The following is a 19869-nucleotide window of genomic DNA, read 5'->3' on the forward strand; positions in this document are numbered from 1 at the left end:
TAGTGTGAATCTGCCTCCCATGCAATCCTATATATTAAAAATTAAAGAACAAAAAAAACCTATATTTTTAACAAAACCCACCACACTGCATCAAAAATCTCTCACAAATATTCATTCTGAAAATTCTGGAAATAAGATTTACCCTGGAACATTAAAAATAAAAGTTTAAAAAAACAAGTTTACCATTCAACCTGTAAGCAGTGTAGAGAATTGAAAAATTTTTTGGGAGCCATCACATGCTTCTCTGTCCTAGTAGTTTCCTCCTGACCCTTTGGTCTTCAACTGCCACTATGAAGGGGGTTTTTTGCATGCTGTGATTCCATGCACCACCCCCACCTAGACCAGCTATCACAGCAAGTGTCTGTGCTCATGGTTCATAAATCATGGCTCCTTCTGAACCTCAGTAACTGTGCACAAAAGCATCTGGCCACTAGGTATTCTCTACTGAACAAAATTTGTCCCTGCCCTCCGGAACTGTTACCACCAACTCTACACAGGCTTGGTATTGGAGCTGGACCCTCAGAATGGAAGTAGGGAGCATTGCAACTAGCCAGCCACAAAAAAATATTTATAATTCATTTGTCCACTCTGAAGAGCTACTACTACTACTACTACTATTTATCACTTATATAGCAATGAAAGGCGTATGTAGTGTTGTACATTCTGACATTTAATCGATGGTCCTTTCTCAGAAGAGCTTACAATCTTACAATCTAACTACATTAGGCCCTGGATTGCAAAAAGAATGCACAATAACTGGCTGAGCTTCTGAGCATCTCTACTCACTAGGCAACAATGCAGCACAAGAATTGAGGCATATTGAGTATAGATGTTATATAATCACTGCCTTCTATTACAAGCTAAATATTTCTGTACTGACTCAACATCTCTTTCTTCACTTATGTAACACAGTTATTTACCATTATTTAAACTATGTCAATGGCCCATGTGGCTCCAAATCTGGTTCTGGTTTTTAAGCTAACCAAAGCAAACACACTAAGCAGGTACTTAGACTAAATGTTTTCACATTTATCTCAAGTATATTTAAACTAGGGCTATACTAAATACTCATATTAGATGCTGCTTCAAATATATTATTCAAGTTTAGCCAAATAGTGCTTTAAATACAAATAATCCAGGGCTCTACTGTGCTAAATCCTACCAAAAAACACTTGATCTGCTCAACGCTCAGTTGAATAGTAAAATGTGCTATTCAGTAGAGCTCTAATATAAACAGAATCTGATGGAGGGAGGATATGAGAACCACAAAAAAAGATAATTTTACACACAAACGGTAACTATTAAAAATGCATAAAAGAAGAGGCCAAAAGCCTGAAGTCATAATGCCGTTGTACAGGGCCATGGTGAGACCTCATCTGGAGTACTGTGTGCCATTCTGGAGGCCACATTACAGTAAAGATGTGCGCAGAATTGAATCGGTTCAGCGGACGGCCACCAGGATGATCTCGGGGCTCAAGGGTCTCTCGTACGAAGAGAGACTGAACAAATTGCAGCTCTACACTCTTGAGGAACGTAGGGAGAGGGGAGACAAAGTACCTCACGGGACGTGTCGAAGTGGAAGACGATATTTTCTTTCTCAAGGGACCCTCGGCCACAAGAGGGCACCCGCTCAAACTCAGGGGCGGAAAATTTCATGGCGACACCAGAAAGTATTTCTTCACAGAGAAAGTGGTTGATCATTGGAACAAGCTTCCAGTGCAGGTGATCGAGGCAGACAGCGTGCCAGACTTTAAGAATAAATGGGATACCCATGTGGGATCCCTACGAGGGTCAAGATAAGGAAATTGGGTCATTAGAGCATAGGCAGGGGGTGGGTAAGCAGAGTGGGCAGACTTGATGGGCTGTAGCCCATTTCTGCCTTCATCTTCTATGTTTCTATACAAGACAGAAGCCTATTTATTTATTTAATGTAATCTGTGTGTAGGCATTTTCAGGGACATTCTCTGGGTGGAAGTGGGGCAGAATCATGATGCACACACACATTTACATTTCCTTTGAATCTGTACAACTGAAGATCTGTGTCAAGCATATTTCATGAAGAAACATGGCTGTTATAAAATTAATCCAAAACCAGTGTGACTTGTGCAAAAGCACAACTATATAAGCTCCAGGACATAGAGGACCTCAAAATATCAGGCTTTGCAAAACAAGAAACTTAATATGCACCATGTGATTACAGCTAGACTAAGTCCCACTCCATTCTGAAAAGCAAAAAAAAATGAGATTTCATATCCCCTTCTCCTCCTCCTTGAAAAAAACAAAACTCCACACACAATTATTTCCTAAATTGCAATGAAATGCCTAAGGGATGTGTCAGCACGAAACACACCCTAAGAACAGCGTTCAGCTTCTTGTAAATACGGAAAAATAGTAAATAAAGCTCTTAATTACCACTTACAATGCAAGACACATTTCTTTGCCTCTTTTTTGGCCAAGATCGAGTATAATATCTGCACCAAGAACAAACAGCAACTCTCTGTTCAGAAGTGAGAAATGTTATGGTATTTGGGGGTGGGGATGGTGTTAATGCCCTACTGCCTGACCCTTTAGGACCAGAGGAATTAAACCCGTTAATTCCTTCTAAAGTTTTACAAGTGCCAATATAAAGGTAAAAATGCTTAAAACAAAGTACCATACTTATCTATAAGTTAAAAGATTTTGACTTCAAAATCCCATAAACAAACCAGGGTTGTCCTATCTACCTTGTGGGTCAGATGGTAAGATGAACAGATTCTAGCTGTGCTGAAGTTGCTTGAGAGGATACAAGCAGTGTTATACATATCCTTAGTGTAGGAAGAACTCTTAATTCAGGGCAAGCTTCAACAGTATTCAAACTAAAGAGAAGAGGTTTGGAGGGAGGTGTGCAATTGAAACAGGGGAGTGATAAAAATAAATAGTGATTGCTTAAAATCTGTAACTGTTCTGGCTGGTGGAAAGTTTGTTCTGAGCATGCAGGGAACTGTGCATAATTATCAGGTGACCTGGAGACCTGGTGACCTGGAGCTACAGCTATGAGTAAAAGTCATTTGACTGGTTGATGGCTTAAGCAATAGGTTCAAAGAGGAAATTTATTGAAAGAATGAAATTCTGATTGCTTTTTCAAATATTTTTTTTATAAAAAGGAAAAACAGGAGTATGTAAGAGAAATACTGATGCCTGAATAAAATAAAACACTCTTTGGATAGGAAGGGTTTGTGATTTGTGAAAATATATTTTGCTTTAGAGAACGTGCCAAAGTTTAGAATGAATGACTTATCAGCGAGAGATAAATATATAATCCTCACATACTGAAATCTAATGATTCAGATGTTCCCTTCTGGCTTTACGTTTGATTGATCCTGCTGAAATCTATGAAGCTGTGGGCTATGGGAAGAGAAGGGAGGGGATAGAGGGAGCGAGCAAGCAATATGGCAACTTTTACTCATAAAACTGCCCATAACACATACATGAGTATATACAATAAACCTTTACACATGATACCTAAACTTGAAATCTCTAAACAAGGACATTATAAACTTACCAGGCTCATCCATCTCATTAGACATTATGTTGTGTAGGGTATCTAAAGCATAACCAATTATCTCAACATCTGACCTGTAATTGAAAATAAGTCAATGTCAAAATAGTTTCTATTTCTTATTCAAGAAATAACCTAATATACTTTTCAATTATAATCTGTAAGTTAAGGCCAACTCTCAAATGGATCGTCTGTGAGAATATGTCTAGAGACAGAACAGCAACACAACATCAAAAGAAAACAAGGTTATGATATATTTTTTACTCAAAGCCCCATAAATCATGGAAGAAGTAGTAAAGCTGAACTGACTAGCTTCCTTTAAGAAGAGGACTGAAAATCCAAAAATGCAGATGATGGCAGGGAAGCAAAAGACAGCTGTTCAAACGTTGTGGACAGAGAGCCTTGTTGATATGGTCTATACGAGAGACTTATCTTAGAAGTGCATTCCAAAGAAGGCTAGCTTCCACAATTAAAAGTACAAGAAACATCAAGATTTTTACACAGTCAAGATGTATCAATGCGAGATTCCAGCAGTGAGGACCTTCTGCTAGGTTACACCAGGCTGCTGACTTGGAACCTCGCTGAACTTGTTGCCTTTAATCCATTTCAGCTGGAGTGAAAGGTGGAGGCTACAGCTGAACCAACCTGGTACTTTTTAAACTAAAAATCACTAAAGCTGACATGTCAAACATGAAAGCCATCATGCAAATAATACTGATCTATAACTATTGTCAGGCAGTTCAAATAAATGTATAGATGTGATTCTCAACCAGTATATCCTCACGAAGTGGAAGGTGGTCACCAAAAATTTGGCACAGACAACAAGCTTATCCTCAACAATAATCTGTGTCTACAAGCTGGGGTGACCAGAGATCCAAAGTCAGTTTCTTGAGATCTCCATAAACAGATCTGGATTGGCCATTGTGATTATACTGGGCTTGATGGACCATTGGTCTGACCCAGTAAGGCTATTCTTATGATCCTTATTTCTGCTTCCACAGTAACCCAATTACACCTGCTACAACCAGTCCTAAGTGGAAATGTTTAAATTCTGCTGTCCATTATCGTCTGTTCTGAATAGTATATTTGCAGGATTTTATGTTGGTGACCTCTGAATTTGAAATTATATTTGTTTGGTATGTTAAATGCAAATTCGGCTTTCATTCAATCCCAAATTGAAAACCTGTATGTATCAGTCTCAGGTTTCCTACTAAGGGCTAGATTCTCAAAACTGCGGTAAAAAACGATGGGCCGCTGTCACAGCTTTTATTGTAGTGATTGCAAAAAAGCAAGTCATTCTCAAAAAACTGCACATACAAATGTGGTTGGCGGAGAGTAGCGAAGGTTCGCTAAATTTACGAGATGAGTCGCTGGTGATAGTGATCGGCACATGCGCAGAATACACCATAAAAGAGGTGTAAATATGCGCATGTGCCAGGAAAAGCAACGCCGTAAGCGGTGTGTCAATCATAGGCATACTAGAGCTATTTGATGAAGAGAAGGGAAGAAAACAACATCACCTTTCAACAAATGTGCATAAGATATGCCTTTTCTCTCCTCAAAACTACTATAATTCATGTAAATCTTGTAATTTGTTTTTAATGTCAAATTTTATTGCAAACCACATCCAGAAACATATAAGACACAGCTATAATACACACAACTCAAGAAGTGTGCTTTTGTCCACTACCACCACCCCATCCAAAAAAAACCCCAAAACTATAAATTATGTGAATCATGTAAATAATTATTTTCATGAGCCACAGTCAAAACACAAGCCAGAAATGCACTTTTCACAGTTTTGGCACCCCCCAGTCGCTGATTTTTGGTCACCAAAAGCAGACGCCACGCATGGAGAATCACTCGGTGACGATGAAGGGGCACCCGGAGTGCTCGTTTAAATACTGATGAGCCCATCTGCATGACAGAACCAGAGACTTCTAGGAAGCCCAGAAAAGACCACGGTAAGCCTTTTTGATAATCCGCCGCTAAAATACATGCACGCCAAACCAGCTGGAACCGGTTTCATGACTGCTTTAAAGGCAAGCTTGAGAACCTGGCCCTAAGAAAGTACGTGAAGATTAAAACTTCTTGTGAGAAATAGACATAGCAAATTCTGTTTAAGAGCATTTAATGCTTTCCTTGCATCATCTGTAGCAATTAAATGTTTAGGGTTTTAACGGTTTTGTTCTGCATGAACAATGTCTGTCAAGTGTGTCAAAAACAGAAGAAAGAATGGAGAACCACTGGTGTAGAGAAAGCAGTTAGAAGCCTATGCTGATTTTTTTTTCTCTTAATGGACTCCCTCCCACCCATGCACTAGGATTCAGAACTCAAAAGACCTACATTAAGCGTGATCATTACTTACACTTGCATTCATGCAATACAGACAGTGAACCACTGCAGACCACCAGATATCAAAAGTCAGTGTGTTTGCATCTATATATCAGAGAATTCAAAGTCATTTTATTTATCATTCTCTGCACAGATGATGAATTAGTCATGATTTTCATTATATAAGCTATTATGGTATTAGTTTGTAGATATGATTTCTGATGGTTGTTTGTGTGTCTGTTTTTACACAAAATTATGTATGTAACTTATGTAAACCGTTTAGTTTTAAACCATTGGTCTTAAACTCGCAGCCCAGGGGCCACATGTGGCCCACCAGGTACTATTTTGAGGCCCTTGGTATGTTTATCATAATCACAAAAGTAAAATAAAACAGTTTCTTGATCATATGTGTCTTTAGCTATAAATTACAATATTATTATTAAGACTTAGCCAAAAGGAAAGATTTATAAACTATAAAGGGTTTTACCTCATTCAAAATTGTCATTTCTTTAAAGCAATGTTACTTACCGTAACAGTTGTTATCCAGGGACAGCAGGCAGCTATTCTCACTAGTGGGTGATGTCATCCGACAGAGCCCCGATACGGACATCTTGCAAGCATGTCTTGCTTGAAGAAACTCAGAAGTTTCGAGATGCCCGCACCGCGCATGCGCCAGTGCCTTCCCGCCCGATGCTCCGGGCGTGTCTCCTCAGTTCAGGTAGCTAGCAGAGAAGCCAACCCAGGGGAGGTGGGTGGGACGTGAGAATAGCTGCCTGCTGTCCCTGGATAACAACTGTTACGGTAAGTAACATTGCTTTATCCCAGGACAAGCAGGCAGGTATTCTCACTAGTGGGTGACCTCCAAGCTAACCTCAATGGGATGGAGGGAGAGTTGGCAACTTAGGAGAACAAATTTTGTAACACAGTTTGGCCAAACTGCCCATCCCGTCTGGAGAAAGTATCCAGACAATAATGAGAGGTGAACGTATGAACCGAGGACCAAGTGGCAGCCCTACAAATCTCCTCAATCGGTGTCGATCTGAGGAAGGCTACAGAGGCTGCCATTGCTCTGACCCTATGTGCTGTGACCTTACAGGGAAGGGGTAATCCAGCCTGGGCATAGCAGAAAGAGATACAAGCCGCCATCCAGTCGGAGATGGTGCGCTTCGATACAGGTCGTCCCAACTTGTTTGGATCAAAGGAGACGAAAAGTTGAGGAGCAGTTCTGTGTGGTTTGGTGCGATCCAAGTAGAAAGCCAAAACACGTTTACAGTCCAGAGTGTGAAGAGCTGATTCTCCAGGATGAGAATGAGGCTTTGGAAAGAACACTGGAAGCACAATGGATTGGTTAAGGTGAAATTCAGAGACCACTTTAGGCAGGAATTTCAGGTGAGTGTGGAGGACCACCTTGTCATGATGGAATACTGTGAAAGGTGGGTCCGCCACCAAGGCCTGAAGCTCACTGACCCTGCGAGCAGATGTGAGGGCCACCAGAAAAACCACTTTCCAAGTGAGAAACTTTAGTGGAGCCTTGCTCAGAGGCTCAAAAGGAGGTTTCATAAGCTGAGAAAGGACAACATTTAGATCCCAAACCACCGGAGGCGGTTTGAGAGGAGGATTGACATGAAAAAGTCCTTTCATAAATCTGGAAACCACAGGATGAGAAGAGAGAGGTTTCCCTTGTAGAGGCTGATGGAAAGCCGCAATAGCACTCAGGTGGACTCGTATAGATGTCGACTTGAGACCAGACTGAGACAGATGTAAAAGATAGTCCAAAACAGAGGATAGGGAGGCTCGCTGAGGCTCCTTAGAATTGGAAATACACCATGAAGAAAATCTAGTCCATTTTTGGGAGTAGCATTGACGAGTAGCAGGCTTCCTGGAAGCCTCCAAGACATCCCTCACCGCCCGGGAAAACTGGTGCGGGGTTACGTTGAGAGGAACCAAGCTGTCAGGTGGAGAGACTGCAGGTTGGGATGAAGCAGAGACCCCTGATGCTGAGTAAGCAGTGAACGAAACACTGGAAGTAGGTACGGTTCCCTGCTGCTGAGTTGAAGTAGAAGGGAGAACCAAGGTTGCCTGGGCCACCGAGGAGCTATCAGAATCATGGTGGCATGTTCGGACTTCAGTTTGACTAGAGTCTTTTGAATGAGAGGGAATGGCGGAAACGCATACAGAAAGCGATTCCCCCAATCCAGCAGAAAAGCATCTGCCTCGAGGCGATGAGGAGTGTAGATCCTGGAGCAAAACTGAGGCAGCTTGAAATTGTGGGGAGCCGCAAAGAGGTCTGTCTGAGACATTCCCCACTGAGCAAAGATCTGATGAAGGGGCTTGGAGTGGAGTGTCCATTCGTGAGGCTGGAGAAGACGACTCAGTTTGTCCGCCAAGACATTGTCCCTCCCCTGAATGTAGACAGCTTTGAGGAAGGTGTTGTGGCGAACCGCCCAATCCCAGACTCTGAGAGCTTCCTGGCAGAGGGAGGCCGAGCCCGTGCCCCCTTGCTTGTTGACATAATACATGGCGACCTGATTGTCGGTGCGAATGAGGACCACCATGTCGTGAAGCAGATGTTGAAAAGCTTGAAGAGCATTGAAGATGGCTCTGAGCTCCAGAAGATTGATTTGATGGAGTCGGTCCGCACAGGTCCAGAACCCCTGAGTGCGAAGCCCATCCAGATGAGCCCCCCAGGCATAGGTCGAGGAATCGGTTGTGAGAACCTTCTGATGAGGAGGAGTGTGAAACAGCAAACCTCTGGATAGATTCGAAGAGGTCATCCACCAAAGTAGAGACTGCCGAAGAGCAGGAGTGACTATGATGTGTCGAGTCAACGGGTCTGACACTTGAGTCCATTGAGAAGCTAGGGTCCACTGAGGAATCCTGAGATGGAGCCTGGCAAAGGGTGTCACATGAACTGTAGAGGCCATGTGGCCCAGGAGGACCATCATGTGTCTCGCTGAGATGGACTGGCGAGAAGATACAGACTGGCAGAGACGAAGAAGAGCATCCATGCGCTGAGGAGGAAGGAATGCTCGAAGCTGAATGGTGTCCAGTACCGCCCCGATGAAGGGAAGGGACTGGGTAGGCTGCAGATGAGATTTGGGAAAATTGAACTCGAAGCCTAGGCTCTGCAGGAAGCAGATCGTGGTCAAGGTCGCCGAAATGACCTTTGGAGCTGACGGGGCCTTGATGAGCCAGTCGTCGAGGTATGGAAATACCTGAAGACCCCTGTTCCGGAGTGCAGCGGCCACCACCACCAGACACTTCGTGAAGACTCTGGGAGACGAGGACAGGCCGAATGGAAGCACTCGATACTGCAGATGTAGATGTCCCACCCGATATCTGAGGAACTTGCGGGAGGCCGGATGAATGGGAATGCGAGTGTAGGCCTCCTTGAGATCCAGAGAGCATAACCAGTCGTTCTGCTCGAGGAGAGGGTAGAGAGAAGCAAGTGTCAGCATGTGAAACCTCTCCCTGACTAGGAATTTGTTGAGGGCCCTGAGGTCCAAAATGGGTCGCAGGTCGCCCGTCTTCTTCGGAACAAGGAAGTACCGGGAGTAAAACCCCTGGTTTAGTTGGTCCGTCGGGACCGGCTCCACGGCACGAAGCCGGAGCAAAGCCTGACCTTTCTGGAGAAGAAGGGCGGTCTGAGTCAAGTTGGAAGGATACTCTCTTGGAAGGTGGTCCGGAGGGACCCGATGGAAATGAAGAGAGTATCCGTCCTTGATGATAGTAAGGACCCAGAGGTCGGTTGTTATGGCCTCCCAGCGATGATAAAAATGATGGAGGCGCCCTCCGAATGGGAAAAACAGGGGGAGGCAGAACGAGGTTGGTTATGCCCTCGACGAGACAATCAAAAAGGCTGAGTGGTCTTAGGGACAGCAGGCGATTGAGACTTAGGCTGACCCTTTTGGGGAGGCTGACGCTTCGCCGGTTGCCTCGCAGGAGGAGTTTGTCTCGGCTGATAACGCCTCTGATAAATCAACGGCGGACGAGAAGGTCGAGACTGCTGAGGCTTAGGCTTCGGCCGAAGGATAGATTGGAAGGACTTTTTGTGGTCAGACAACTTCTTCGTGACAGTCTCGATGGATTCGTCAAAAAGATCCGCCCCAGCACACGGGACGTTCGCCAGGCGGTCCTGAAGATTCGGTTCCATATCAATGGTCCGCAACCAGGCCAATCGGCGCATCGCCATCGAGCAAGCCGCCGCTCGGGCGGAGAGCTCGAACGCATCATAGGCAGATTGCATTAACTGAAGCCGAAGTTGGGACAGCGAAGCAACCACTTCCTCAAACTCAAACCTAGCCTGGGATTCGATGTATGGTGTGAACTTCCGAAGCACAGGTAGAAAAAATTCTAAGTAGGCTGCAAAGTGAAAATTGTAATTCAGGACTCGAGACGCCATCATCGAATTCTGATAGATGCGTCGACCAAACTTATCCATGGTTCTGCCCTCGCGGCCCGGAGGCACTGAAGCATAGACCTGGCCAGGATGAGACCGCTTGAGCGAGGATTCGACCAGGAGGGACTGGTGAGAAAGCTGAGGACCCTCGAAGCCTTTATGATGCACCGTGCGGTACCGCGCATCCAATTTGCCAGGGACCGCAGGGATAGAGTAAGGAGACTCGAAGCATCGCATGAGGGTCTGGTCGAGGAGCTTGTGCAGGGGAAGCCGCAAGGACTCTGCCGGAGGACAAGGCAAGTGCATGGTATCGAGGTACTCTTTGGAATATCGAGACCCAGCATCGAGAGTAATGTCCATGTCATCCGCCATCTGCCTGAGGAACGATGAAAAGGACAGTTGATCTGCCGTCGCCGGTCTGCGAGACGGACTAGAAGAAGAAGAAGAGGCTTCAGGCTCCAGAGAGGCCTGCGAGCAACAGGACGAGTAGAAAACCTCGGGGACCTCGAACTCCGGGCCCGGAGGAGGAGACCCAGTCGAAGCAGCATACCCCAACCGAGGCAATTTCTTCTGAGGCAAGACGGTCGAGTGTTGAGAGGAATGCTTCGAAGAATGTCTGGATCGATGCCCCTCCCGATGCCTGGAAGGGGATCGAGCCCGTCTGTGAGAAACTGGCTCAGACGCCTCCAAGGAGCAGATTGGACTCGATGCCGTCGATCGCAGAGGCGGCAGAGTCGGAGGCTCCCCCGACGACGCCCAGGTTTGATAGGGGGTTCGGAAGAACTCGTCCTGCTTCCTGCTATGCCCAGGACTGGGTGGCCCCGAAGGTGGACGCCACACTGAGTCATGGGGCGGAGTAATCGGTTCCAAGGGAGGCAGGTCACTAAACGAGGCTTTCCTCGAGGGGATGGGCTCCAAGGGAGGCATATCACTAAGGGAGGCCCTCCTCAAGGAAATCGGTTCCAAAGGAGGTACAGCGCTAACGGAGGACCTCCTCGAGGACCCGGACACCGCTCGCCGCTCCTCCTCGTCGAGTAACGAGGTAGTGCGGCGAGCCGCCCCTCGAAGCCGAAGCTGGAAGGTCACCCTGGATGGTGACAATCAGCCGAGGCCCCATGGTCTGCATGAGCTCCACGAACTGAGCCTCCAGGATGGACCGCAACGAAGCCGATATGGAGGGATCTGCACCAAAAGGGGGCCCTTCCGCACGGTCTCCGCGCTCCTTGGGTGCTACGTGCTTCTGCTTGCCAGTCTTCGGCACCTTGAGCACCATCGGAGGAACTGTCGGGGTCGATACCTGCTCCGAGGAGACGGATGAAGGCACCGGCGCCGAAGCCAGGGCCGAAACCGGTGTGAACGACGCGGCCGACCCGGTATCGGAATGAAAATTTTTTTTTTTTTTTTCTTGAAAAAGAAATCAAAGAAAGAAATAAATGCACAGGAGAGCCAAAAGAACTCAACCCGCGGCAAAAAAGAAGGCAAAAAAGAGATTCAATGGGCGCAAATTGAAGATAGACTTCTTAGCTCCTCGGAAGAAAAAGAACTGAGGAGACACGCCCGGAGCATCGGGCGGGAAGGCACTGGCGCATGCGCGGTGCGGGCATCTTGAAACTTCTGAGTTTCTTCAAGCAAGACATGCTTGCAAGATGTCCGTATCGGGGCTCTGTTGGATGACATCACCCACTAGTGAGAATACCTGCCTGCTTGTCCTGGGATAATAAGACATTATCTATTTTTTTCTGAGGCCCTCCAAGTACCTAAAAATCCAAAATGTGGCCCTGCAAAGGGTTTGAGTTTGAGACCATTGGTTTTAAACGGTATAGAAATTTTTAAAATAAAAAAAATTAATAAAATTCTCATTTCTACATGAAGCAGACACTTCAGCACCTTCTTGTTCAAAGCTTATAGAAGCATCTGCTACTACTATTAATTATGTCTAAAAGCACTAGGTTTAGGCTTATTGACACTTGATAAACAAGCCTTAGCCATTTACAAGCTGCATAACATATTAAAAGACAGACCTATTCTCACCCCCCCCCCACACACACACACACACACACAAAAGTCAGTATTTCACCTCAATAGACTTCCCCTCCCCCTCATCCTTGGAACAAAACTGTGGCATCCAATCCTGGAAAAGCTGACCCCAAAGCCTGTGTGAAATACAATGTTTTTGACAAAAGTTTTAAATCATAATAAGGAAGATGCATTTCTAGTAGACACTAGTATTTATGGCACCAAATAATAAAAAGCCAAGTGTCATACAAGCAGTAGCCACTACCAGCAGTAAAGCAATGTTACTTACCGTAACAGTTGTTATCCAGGGACAGCAGGCAGCTATTCTCACTAGTGGGTGATGTCATCAGACAGAGCCCGATACGGACGTCTCACAAGCACGTGTTGCTTGTAGAAACTTAAAAGTTTCGAGATGCCCGCACCACGCATGCGCCGGTGCCTTCCCGCCCGGAGAGCCGGGCGTGTCTCCTCAGTTCAGGTAGCTAGCCTGAGAAGCCAACCCAGGGGAGGTGGGTGGGACGTGAGAATAGCTGCCTGCTGTCCCTGGATAACAACTGTTACGGTAAGTAACATTGCTTTATCCCAGGACAAGCAGGCAGGTATTCTCACTAGTGGGTGACCTCCAAGCTAACCTCAGTGGGATGGAGGGGGAGTTGGCGACTTAAGAGAATAAATTTTTCAACACTGTTTGGCCAAACTGTCCATCCCGTCTGGAGAAAGTATCCAGACAATAATGTGAGGTGAAGGTGTGAACCGAGGACCAAGTGGCAGCCTTACAAATCTCCTCAATTGGTGTTGATCTGAGGAATGCTACTGAGGCTGCCATTGCTCTGACCTTATGGGCTGTGACCTTACAAGGAAGTGATAATCCAGCCTGGGCATAGCAGAAAGAGATACAAGCCGCCATCCAATTAGAGATGGTGCGCTTTGATACGGGTCTTCCCAACTTATTAGGATCGAAGGAGACAAAAAGTTGGGGGGTGGTTCTGTGTGGCTTGGTACGATCCAGGTAGAAAGCCAAAGCACGTTTACAGTCTAGAGTGTGAAGGGCCGATTCTCCGTGGTGAGAATGGGGCTTAGGGAAGAATACTGGAAGTACGATGGATTGGTTGAGGTGAAATTCGGAGACCACTTTAGGCAGGAATTTCGGGTGAGTGCGGAGGACCACCTTGTCGTGATGAAATACTGTGAATGGTGGGTCCGCCATCAATGCCTGGAGTTCGCTGACTCTGCGAGCAGACGTAAGGGCTACAAGAAAAAGCACTTTCCAGGTGAGATACTTAAGAGGAGCCCTGTTGAGTGGTTCAAACGGGGGCTTCATGTGATGGGAAAGGACTACATTGAGATCCCAAACTACTGGGGGTGGTTTGAGAGGAGGGTTAACATGAAAGAGCCCTTTCATAAATCTGGCGACCACCGGATGGGCCGAGAGGGGTTTCCCTTGTAGAGGCTGGTGGAAAGCTGCAATAGCGCTCAGGTGGACTCGTATGGATGTAGACTTGAGCCCAGATTGAGATAGGTGTAGGAGATAGTCCAGCACGGAGGATAAGGAAGCTCGCTGAGGTTCCTTTGATTTAGAAACACACCATGAGGAGAATCTAGTCCATTTCTGGGAGTAGCATTGCCGAGTGGCGGGCTTCCTGGAAGCCTCCAAGATCTCCCTCACTTCTTGTGAGAATTGGTGAGGGGTTACGTTGAGAGGAACCAAGCTGTCAGGTGGAGAGACTGCAGGTTGGGATGAAGCAGTGATCCTTGATGTTGAGTAAGTAGTGAAGGAAACACTGGAAGTGGTACAGGTTCCCTGCTGCTGAGTTGAAGTAGAAGGGAGAACCAAGGTTGTCTGGGCCACCGAGGAGCTATTAGAATCATGGTGGCCTGTTCGAGTTTCAGCTTGACCAGAGTCTTCTGGATCAGCGGGAATGGTGGGAACGCATATAGAAATCGTTTCCCCCAGTCCAGTAGAAAAGCATCTGCCTCGAGGCGATGAGGAGTGTAGATCCTGGAGCAAAACTGAGGCAGTTTGGAGTTGTGGGGAGCCGCAAAGAGGTCTATCTGAGGCGTCCCCCACTGTGTGAAGATTTGGTGAAGGGGGCTGGAATGGAGAGTCCATTCGTGAGGTTGTAGAAGACGACTTAGGTTGTCTGCTAAGACGTTGTTCTTCCCCTGAATGTAGACAGCTCTGAGGAGGGCGTTGTGGCGAACCGCCCAGTCCCAGATTCGTAGAGCTTCCTGGCAAAGGAAGGCCGAGCCCGTGCCTCCTTGCTTGTTGATATAATACATGGCGGCCTGATTGTCTGTGCGAATGAGGATCACCATGTTGTGAAGTAGGTGTTGGAAAGCTTGGAGAGCATTGATTTGATGTAGTCTGTTCACACTGGTCCAGAATCCTTGGGTGCGGAGACCATCCAGGTGGGCCCCCCATGCATAGTTCGACGAATCGGTTGTGAGAACTTTCTGATGGGGGGGAGAGTGCAACAGCAAACCTCTGGATAGATTCGAAGAGGTCATCCACCAAAGTAGAGACTGCCGAAGAGCAGGTGTGACTACGATGTGTTTGGTTAGTGGATCGGACGTCTGATTCCACTGTGATGCCAGGGTCCACTGGGGGATTCTGAGATGGAGTCTGGCAAAGGGTGTCACATGTACTGTGGAGGCCATGTGGCCCAGGAGCACCATCAGTTGTCTCGCCGGTAGAGTTTGGCGAGTAGACACCGACTGGCAGAGATGAAGAAGAGCCTCCATGCGTTGAAGAGGCAGGAATGCTCGGAGTCGACTGGTGTCCAGGACTGCCCCGATGAAGGGGAGGGACTGGGTGGGTTGTAGGTGAGACTTGGAAAAGTTGATCTCGAAGCCCAAGTTCTGGAGGAGGTAGGTTGTAGCCGAGACCGCCGAAGTGACCTCTGGGGCTGACGGGGCCTTGATGAGCCAGTCGTCGAGGTATGGGAACACCTGTAGACCCCTGTCCCGGAGTGCCGCGGCCACTACCACCAGGCACTTTGTGAAGACTCTGGGGGATGAAGAGAGGCCGAATGGTAGCACTCGATACTGTAGATGCAGATTTCCCACCCGAAATCTGAGGAACTTTCGGGAGGCCGGGTGAATGGGGATGTGAGTGTAGGCCTCCTTGAGATCCAGGGAGCATAACCAGTCGTTCTGCTCGAGGAGGGGGTATAGAGAAGCCAGAGTCAGCATACGAAACTTCTCTTTGACCAGGAACTTGTTGAGGGCCCGAAGGTCCAGAATGGGTCGCAGGTCGCCCGTTTTCTTCGGGACGAGGAAGTACCGGGAGTAAAACCCTCGGTTCAATTGGTCTGACGGGACCGGCTCGACGGCCCGAAGCTGAAGTAAGGTTTGGACTTCCTGAAGAAGAAGGGCGGTCTGTGTCGAGCTTGAAGGATACTCTCTTGGAGGATGGTCCGGGGGGACCCGATGGAAGTGAAGAGAGTATCCGTCTCTTATGATGGTAAGGACCCATAGGTCCGTGGTTATGGCCTCCCATCGATGGTAGAAAAGATGGAGGCGGCCCCCTATGGGAGAGGCTGAGGGGTGCAGAACGGTGTCGGTTATGCTCCCAGGAAGGGAGTCAAAAGGGCTGGGTAGCCTTAGGTGCAGCCGGTGGCTGGGGTTTTTGCTGAGACTTCTGGGGAGGTTGTCTCTTCGCAGGTTGTCTCGCAGCAGGCGTTTGTCGGGGCATGTAACGCCGCTGGTAAATCAGGGGTGGCCTGGAAGGTCGAGACTGTTGGGGTTTGGGTTTGGGCCGCAGGATGGATTGAAAGGATTTTTCGTGATCCGACAGCTTCTTGGTAACAGTTTCGATAGACTCATCGAACAGATCAGCTCCCGCACATGGTACGTTGGCGAGTCTGTCTTGGAGGTTGGGATCCATATCGATTGTACGGAGCCATGCCAGGCGGCGCATGGCTACCGCGCTTGCGGCAGCACGTGCCGAGAGTTCGAATGCATCGAAGGAGGATTGCATCAGCTGGAGGCGTAACTGGGAGAGGGAGGCTACCACTTCCTCGAACTCGAAACGAGCTTGGGTGTCTATGAAAGGAGTGAACTTGCGGAGTACCGGCAAGAAGAACTCCAGATAGGAAGAGAAGAAGAAATTGTAGTTCAGCACCCGTGACGCCATCATGGAGTTTTGGTAGAATTTTCTACCAAATTTGTCCATCGTTCTCCCCTCTCGGCCCGGCGGTACAGAGGCGTAGACCTGAGAGGGATGAGAGCGTTTAAGAGAGGACTCGACCAGTAGGGATTGGTGAGAGAGTTGAGGGCCTTCGAACCCTTTATGGTGCACGATGCGGTATCGAGCATCGAGTTTGCTGGGAATCGCCGGTATGGAGTACGGTGTTTCGAAACACTGCATGAAGGTCTGATCCAGCAATTTATGCAGAGGGAGCCGAAGCGACTCCATTGGAGGGTTAGGTAAATGCATGGTGTCCAGATACTCTTTGGAGTATCGGGAGCCCATGTCAAGAGTCACATCCAGATCATCCGCCATTTGTCGGAGGAATGATGAGAAAGACAATTGATCCGCCAGCGTCGGTTTGTGAGACGGGCTGGAGGAGGAAGAGGCCTCCGGGTCCATGGACATCGGGGAATGGCAAGGAGAGTCGGGTACGGGTGTTTCCTCGTACTCCGGTCCCTCCGGTGGGGATACCTCTGATGAGGGGTATCCCATACGTTGCAGTTTTTTCTGCGGTGACACCTCCGAGTGGCGTGAAGAGTGCCAGGATGAGTGTCTGGATCGATGTCCCTCTCGGTGGCGGGACGGAGATCGGGATCGTCTGTGCATCGCATGGTCTCCCGAGGCCCCCAAGTGATGGATAGGGCTGGAAGCGGTGGATCGTAACAGGGGTTGCGATGCAGGTTCTTGCGATGCTACCCAAGTCTGGTAAGGAGTGCGGAAGAACTCTTCCTGACTATGCCCAGGGCTTTGATTATCGATCGGAGGTCTGGTCCCATGTTGGTGCGGAGGCGTAATGGGCTCTAATGGCGGCATATCAGTAAGCGAGGCTTGCCGCATGGGCATCGCCGCCCTCCCCCGTTCGTCCTCGTCGGTTGTCGAGGTCGAACGGCGTGGAGGAGGGGGAGGGGCGGACCGCCCCTTTGGACCGGTACCAGGAGGTCACCCTGTATGGCAGCGATGAGCCCGGGTCCGATGGTCTGCATGAGCTCAACGAATTGAGCTTCCAGCATGGACCGTAGCGAAGCCGATAAGGAGGGATCCGCACCGAAAGGGGGTCCTCCTGCACGGACATCGCGTTCCTTCGAGGTCGAGTGCTTCTGCTTGGTAGCTTTCGGCACTTTGATGACCACTGGTGGTACTGTGGAAGGAAGAGGTACCTGAACCGAGGGGACCGGGGCAGGCACCGACGTCGAGCTCGTGGATGGTGTCGGGATGAACGATGCCGGTTTCACCACACTCGATGCCGGAGGGGTCGATACCGGTTTCGCACGAACCGGGGAGGTATCAGATGAAGTGGAAGCTGAAGGATCCTTGGCTGCGTCCATCTTGAACATCGACTCCCACAGTAGGCAACGCCGTTTGAATGAGCGTGCCGTAAGGGTAGAGCAAGGCCTGCACGATTTCGGAATGTGGTCAGGACCAAGACACTGCAAACAGCGTCGGTGCGGGTCCGTGAGTAAAATCGCGCGTTGGCACTTGCTGCACTTTTTAAACCCGGTGATTGGCCGGGACATAGGCCGGAAAATCTCCGCCGCGAGGTCGAAGCCAGTAGGCCTGAGCCACGTGGCCGGCCCGTTCGACCCGCCGGAGGAAATAATCTTCTTTTTTTATTTTTTTTTTTTTTACTGAAAAAGAAATGTACTACAATTAAAATAAAAGAAAGCGAAAAACGCGGACAAGGAAGGCAAATTTAACTGAATTCAGCTAGCGCATGATGAAGTTGAACTTCTCAGCTCCGCGGAAAGAAAAGAACTGAGGAGACACGCCCGGCTCTCCGGGCGGGAAGGCACCGGCACATGCGCGGTGCGGGCATCTCGAAACTTTTAAGTTTCTACAAGCAACACGTGCTTGTGAGACGTCCGTATCGGGCTCTGTCTGATGACATCACCCACTAGTGAGAATACCTGCCTGCTTGTCCTGGGATAACATATGATTGGCATTTACTGATCTCAAATATCTCACAGGAATGTAAAGGTGTAACTATACAGCCAGATTAGACATAATACACCCGATATGCCAACACTATATTTATAATATGTCCTATCGCAGATTTGCATGCCTGTCACCTCTACTATATGCAAATCTGGCTGTGCGCTTCCCAGGACAGGTTTAAGAACCACTGCCTTCCTATAGCTTACTGGTAACCAATGGTACTCTCATATATACAGCTGAGTAGCATGTTCACATTTGCAGGTACCCCCCAGAAATCTAAAAGCAACATTTTGCAATGTTTGCAATTTCTTCATGTTAATAGAGAAGAGTCTTGCATAGATTCTGTTCCAGTAATCAAGCAGTGAAATCAATAATGCATATATTAGAGAATGCAGGAAGGTTCTTCCAAAATATGTTTAAGGGAATATAGTTGATGCAATATACCAAACCCTTTCCATGCTTAGTACAATAACCTGCTTAGTAAACATTAACTGAAAAATCAATCAATACTCCCAAATATTTAAACTTGTCAAAGATAGCTACAGCTCTGCCAAATAAAATAGGATCCAATATAGGTCAGGCCAGATTGCATGTGTTCTAGCATGCTGTTTTCTCCTTATTTAACATCATTTTATGTTTCCAAGTTTATTCATAACCTTGATATACCGCTTAAAAGAAGACTATCAAAGTGGTTTACAAAGCAAATACTGTAAATTAGCTAGTTAGAAAGGAACTACAATAAAGACGAGAGATAAAGAGAATACTCATTCAACCAGGTAGAACTAAATCAAAGACAAGGCTCTAAGGGAGAAAGGTCCAGGGAACAAACTGTCAACTTTTCTAACAAAATACCATCTGAGAAACAATGTTTATTTATGCCAAAAGACCAGATTACATTCTGTTAAAAATGATTGGAATCACTTTAAGACTCTCTCAAATCCCAATGTCAGTTCTACATAAAGTTCACAATCTAATCAATTCCGACACACATGACAAGAAAATCTACAAGAATATAGTCACGATTTTAAATTCTTGACCACTTTCACAAACCCCAGAAAAGTTAGGTTTTAGACTGGATTTACATATAGCACGAAGACAAAGTCATACAAGACTTGGTTTTCTATTGTATCTCCCTTGTCTACTTATTCATAGAAACATAGAAATATGACAGCAGATAAAGGCCAAATGGCCCATCTAGTCTGCCCATTCGAAGTAACCATTATCTCTTCCTCTCTCTAAGACAGGGGTGTCCAATGTCGGTCCTCGAGGGCCGCAATCCAGTCGGGTTTTCAGGATTTCCGCAATGAATATGCATGAGATCTATTAGCATACAATGAAAGCAGTGCATGCAAATAGACCTCATGTATATTCATTGGGGAAATCCTGAAAATCCGACTGGACTGCGGCCCTCGAGGACCGACATTGGACACCCCTGCTCTAAGAGATCCCACGTGCCTA

At 47.2% G+C, this 19869-nt stretch overlaps 1 protein-coding gene across 6 annotated transcripts in view; it reads right to left on the reverse strand.

Moving 5' to 3' along the window:
• Positions 1–19869, reverse strand: part of USO1 (USO1 vesicle transport factor) — a 210209-nt gene that overhangs the window by 177649 nt on the left and 12691 nt on the right. For all 6 annotated transcript variants that reach the window (XM_033960394.1, XM_033960401.1, XM_033960384.1 and 3 more), the window contains exon 4: positions 3542–3615. In XM_033960394.1, coding sequence (XP_033816285.1) covers positions 3542–3615 — 74 coding nt within the window. The remainder of the gene's footprint in view (positions 1–3541; positions 3616–19869) is intronic.

Source organism: Geotrypetes seraphini, chromosome 1 (assembly GCF_902459505.1).
Source record: "Geotrypetes seraphini chromosome 1, aGeoSer1.1, whole genome shotgun sequence".
NCBI classification, from domain to species: Eukaryota; Metazoa; Chordata; class Amphibia; order Gymnophiona; family Dermophiidae; genus Geotrypetes; species Geotrypetes seraphini.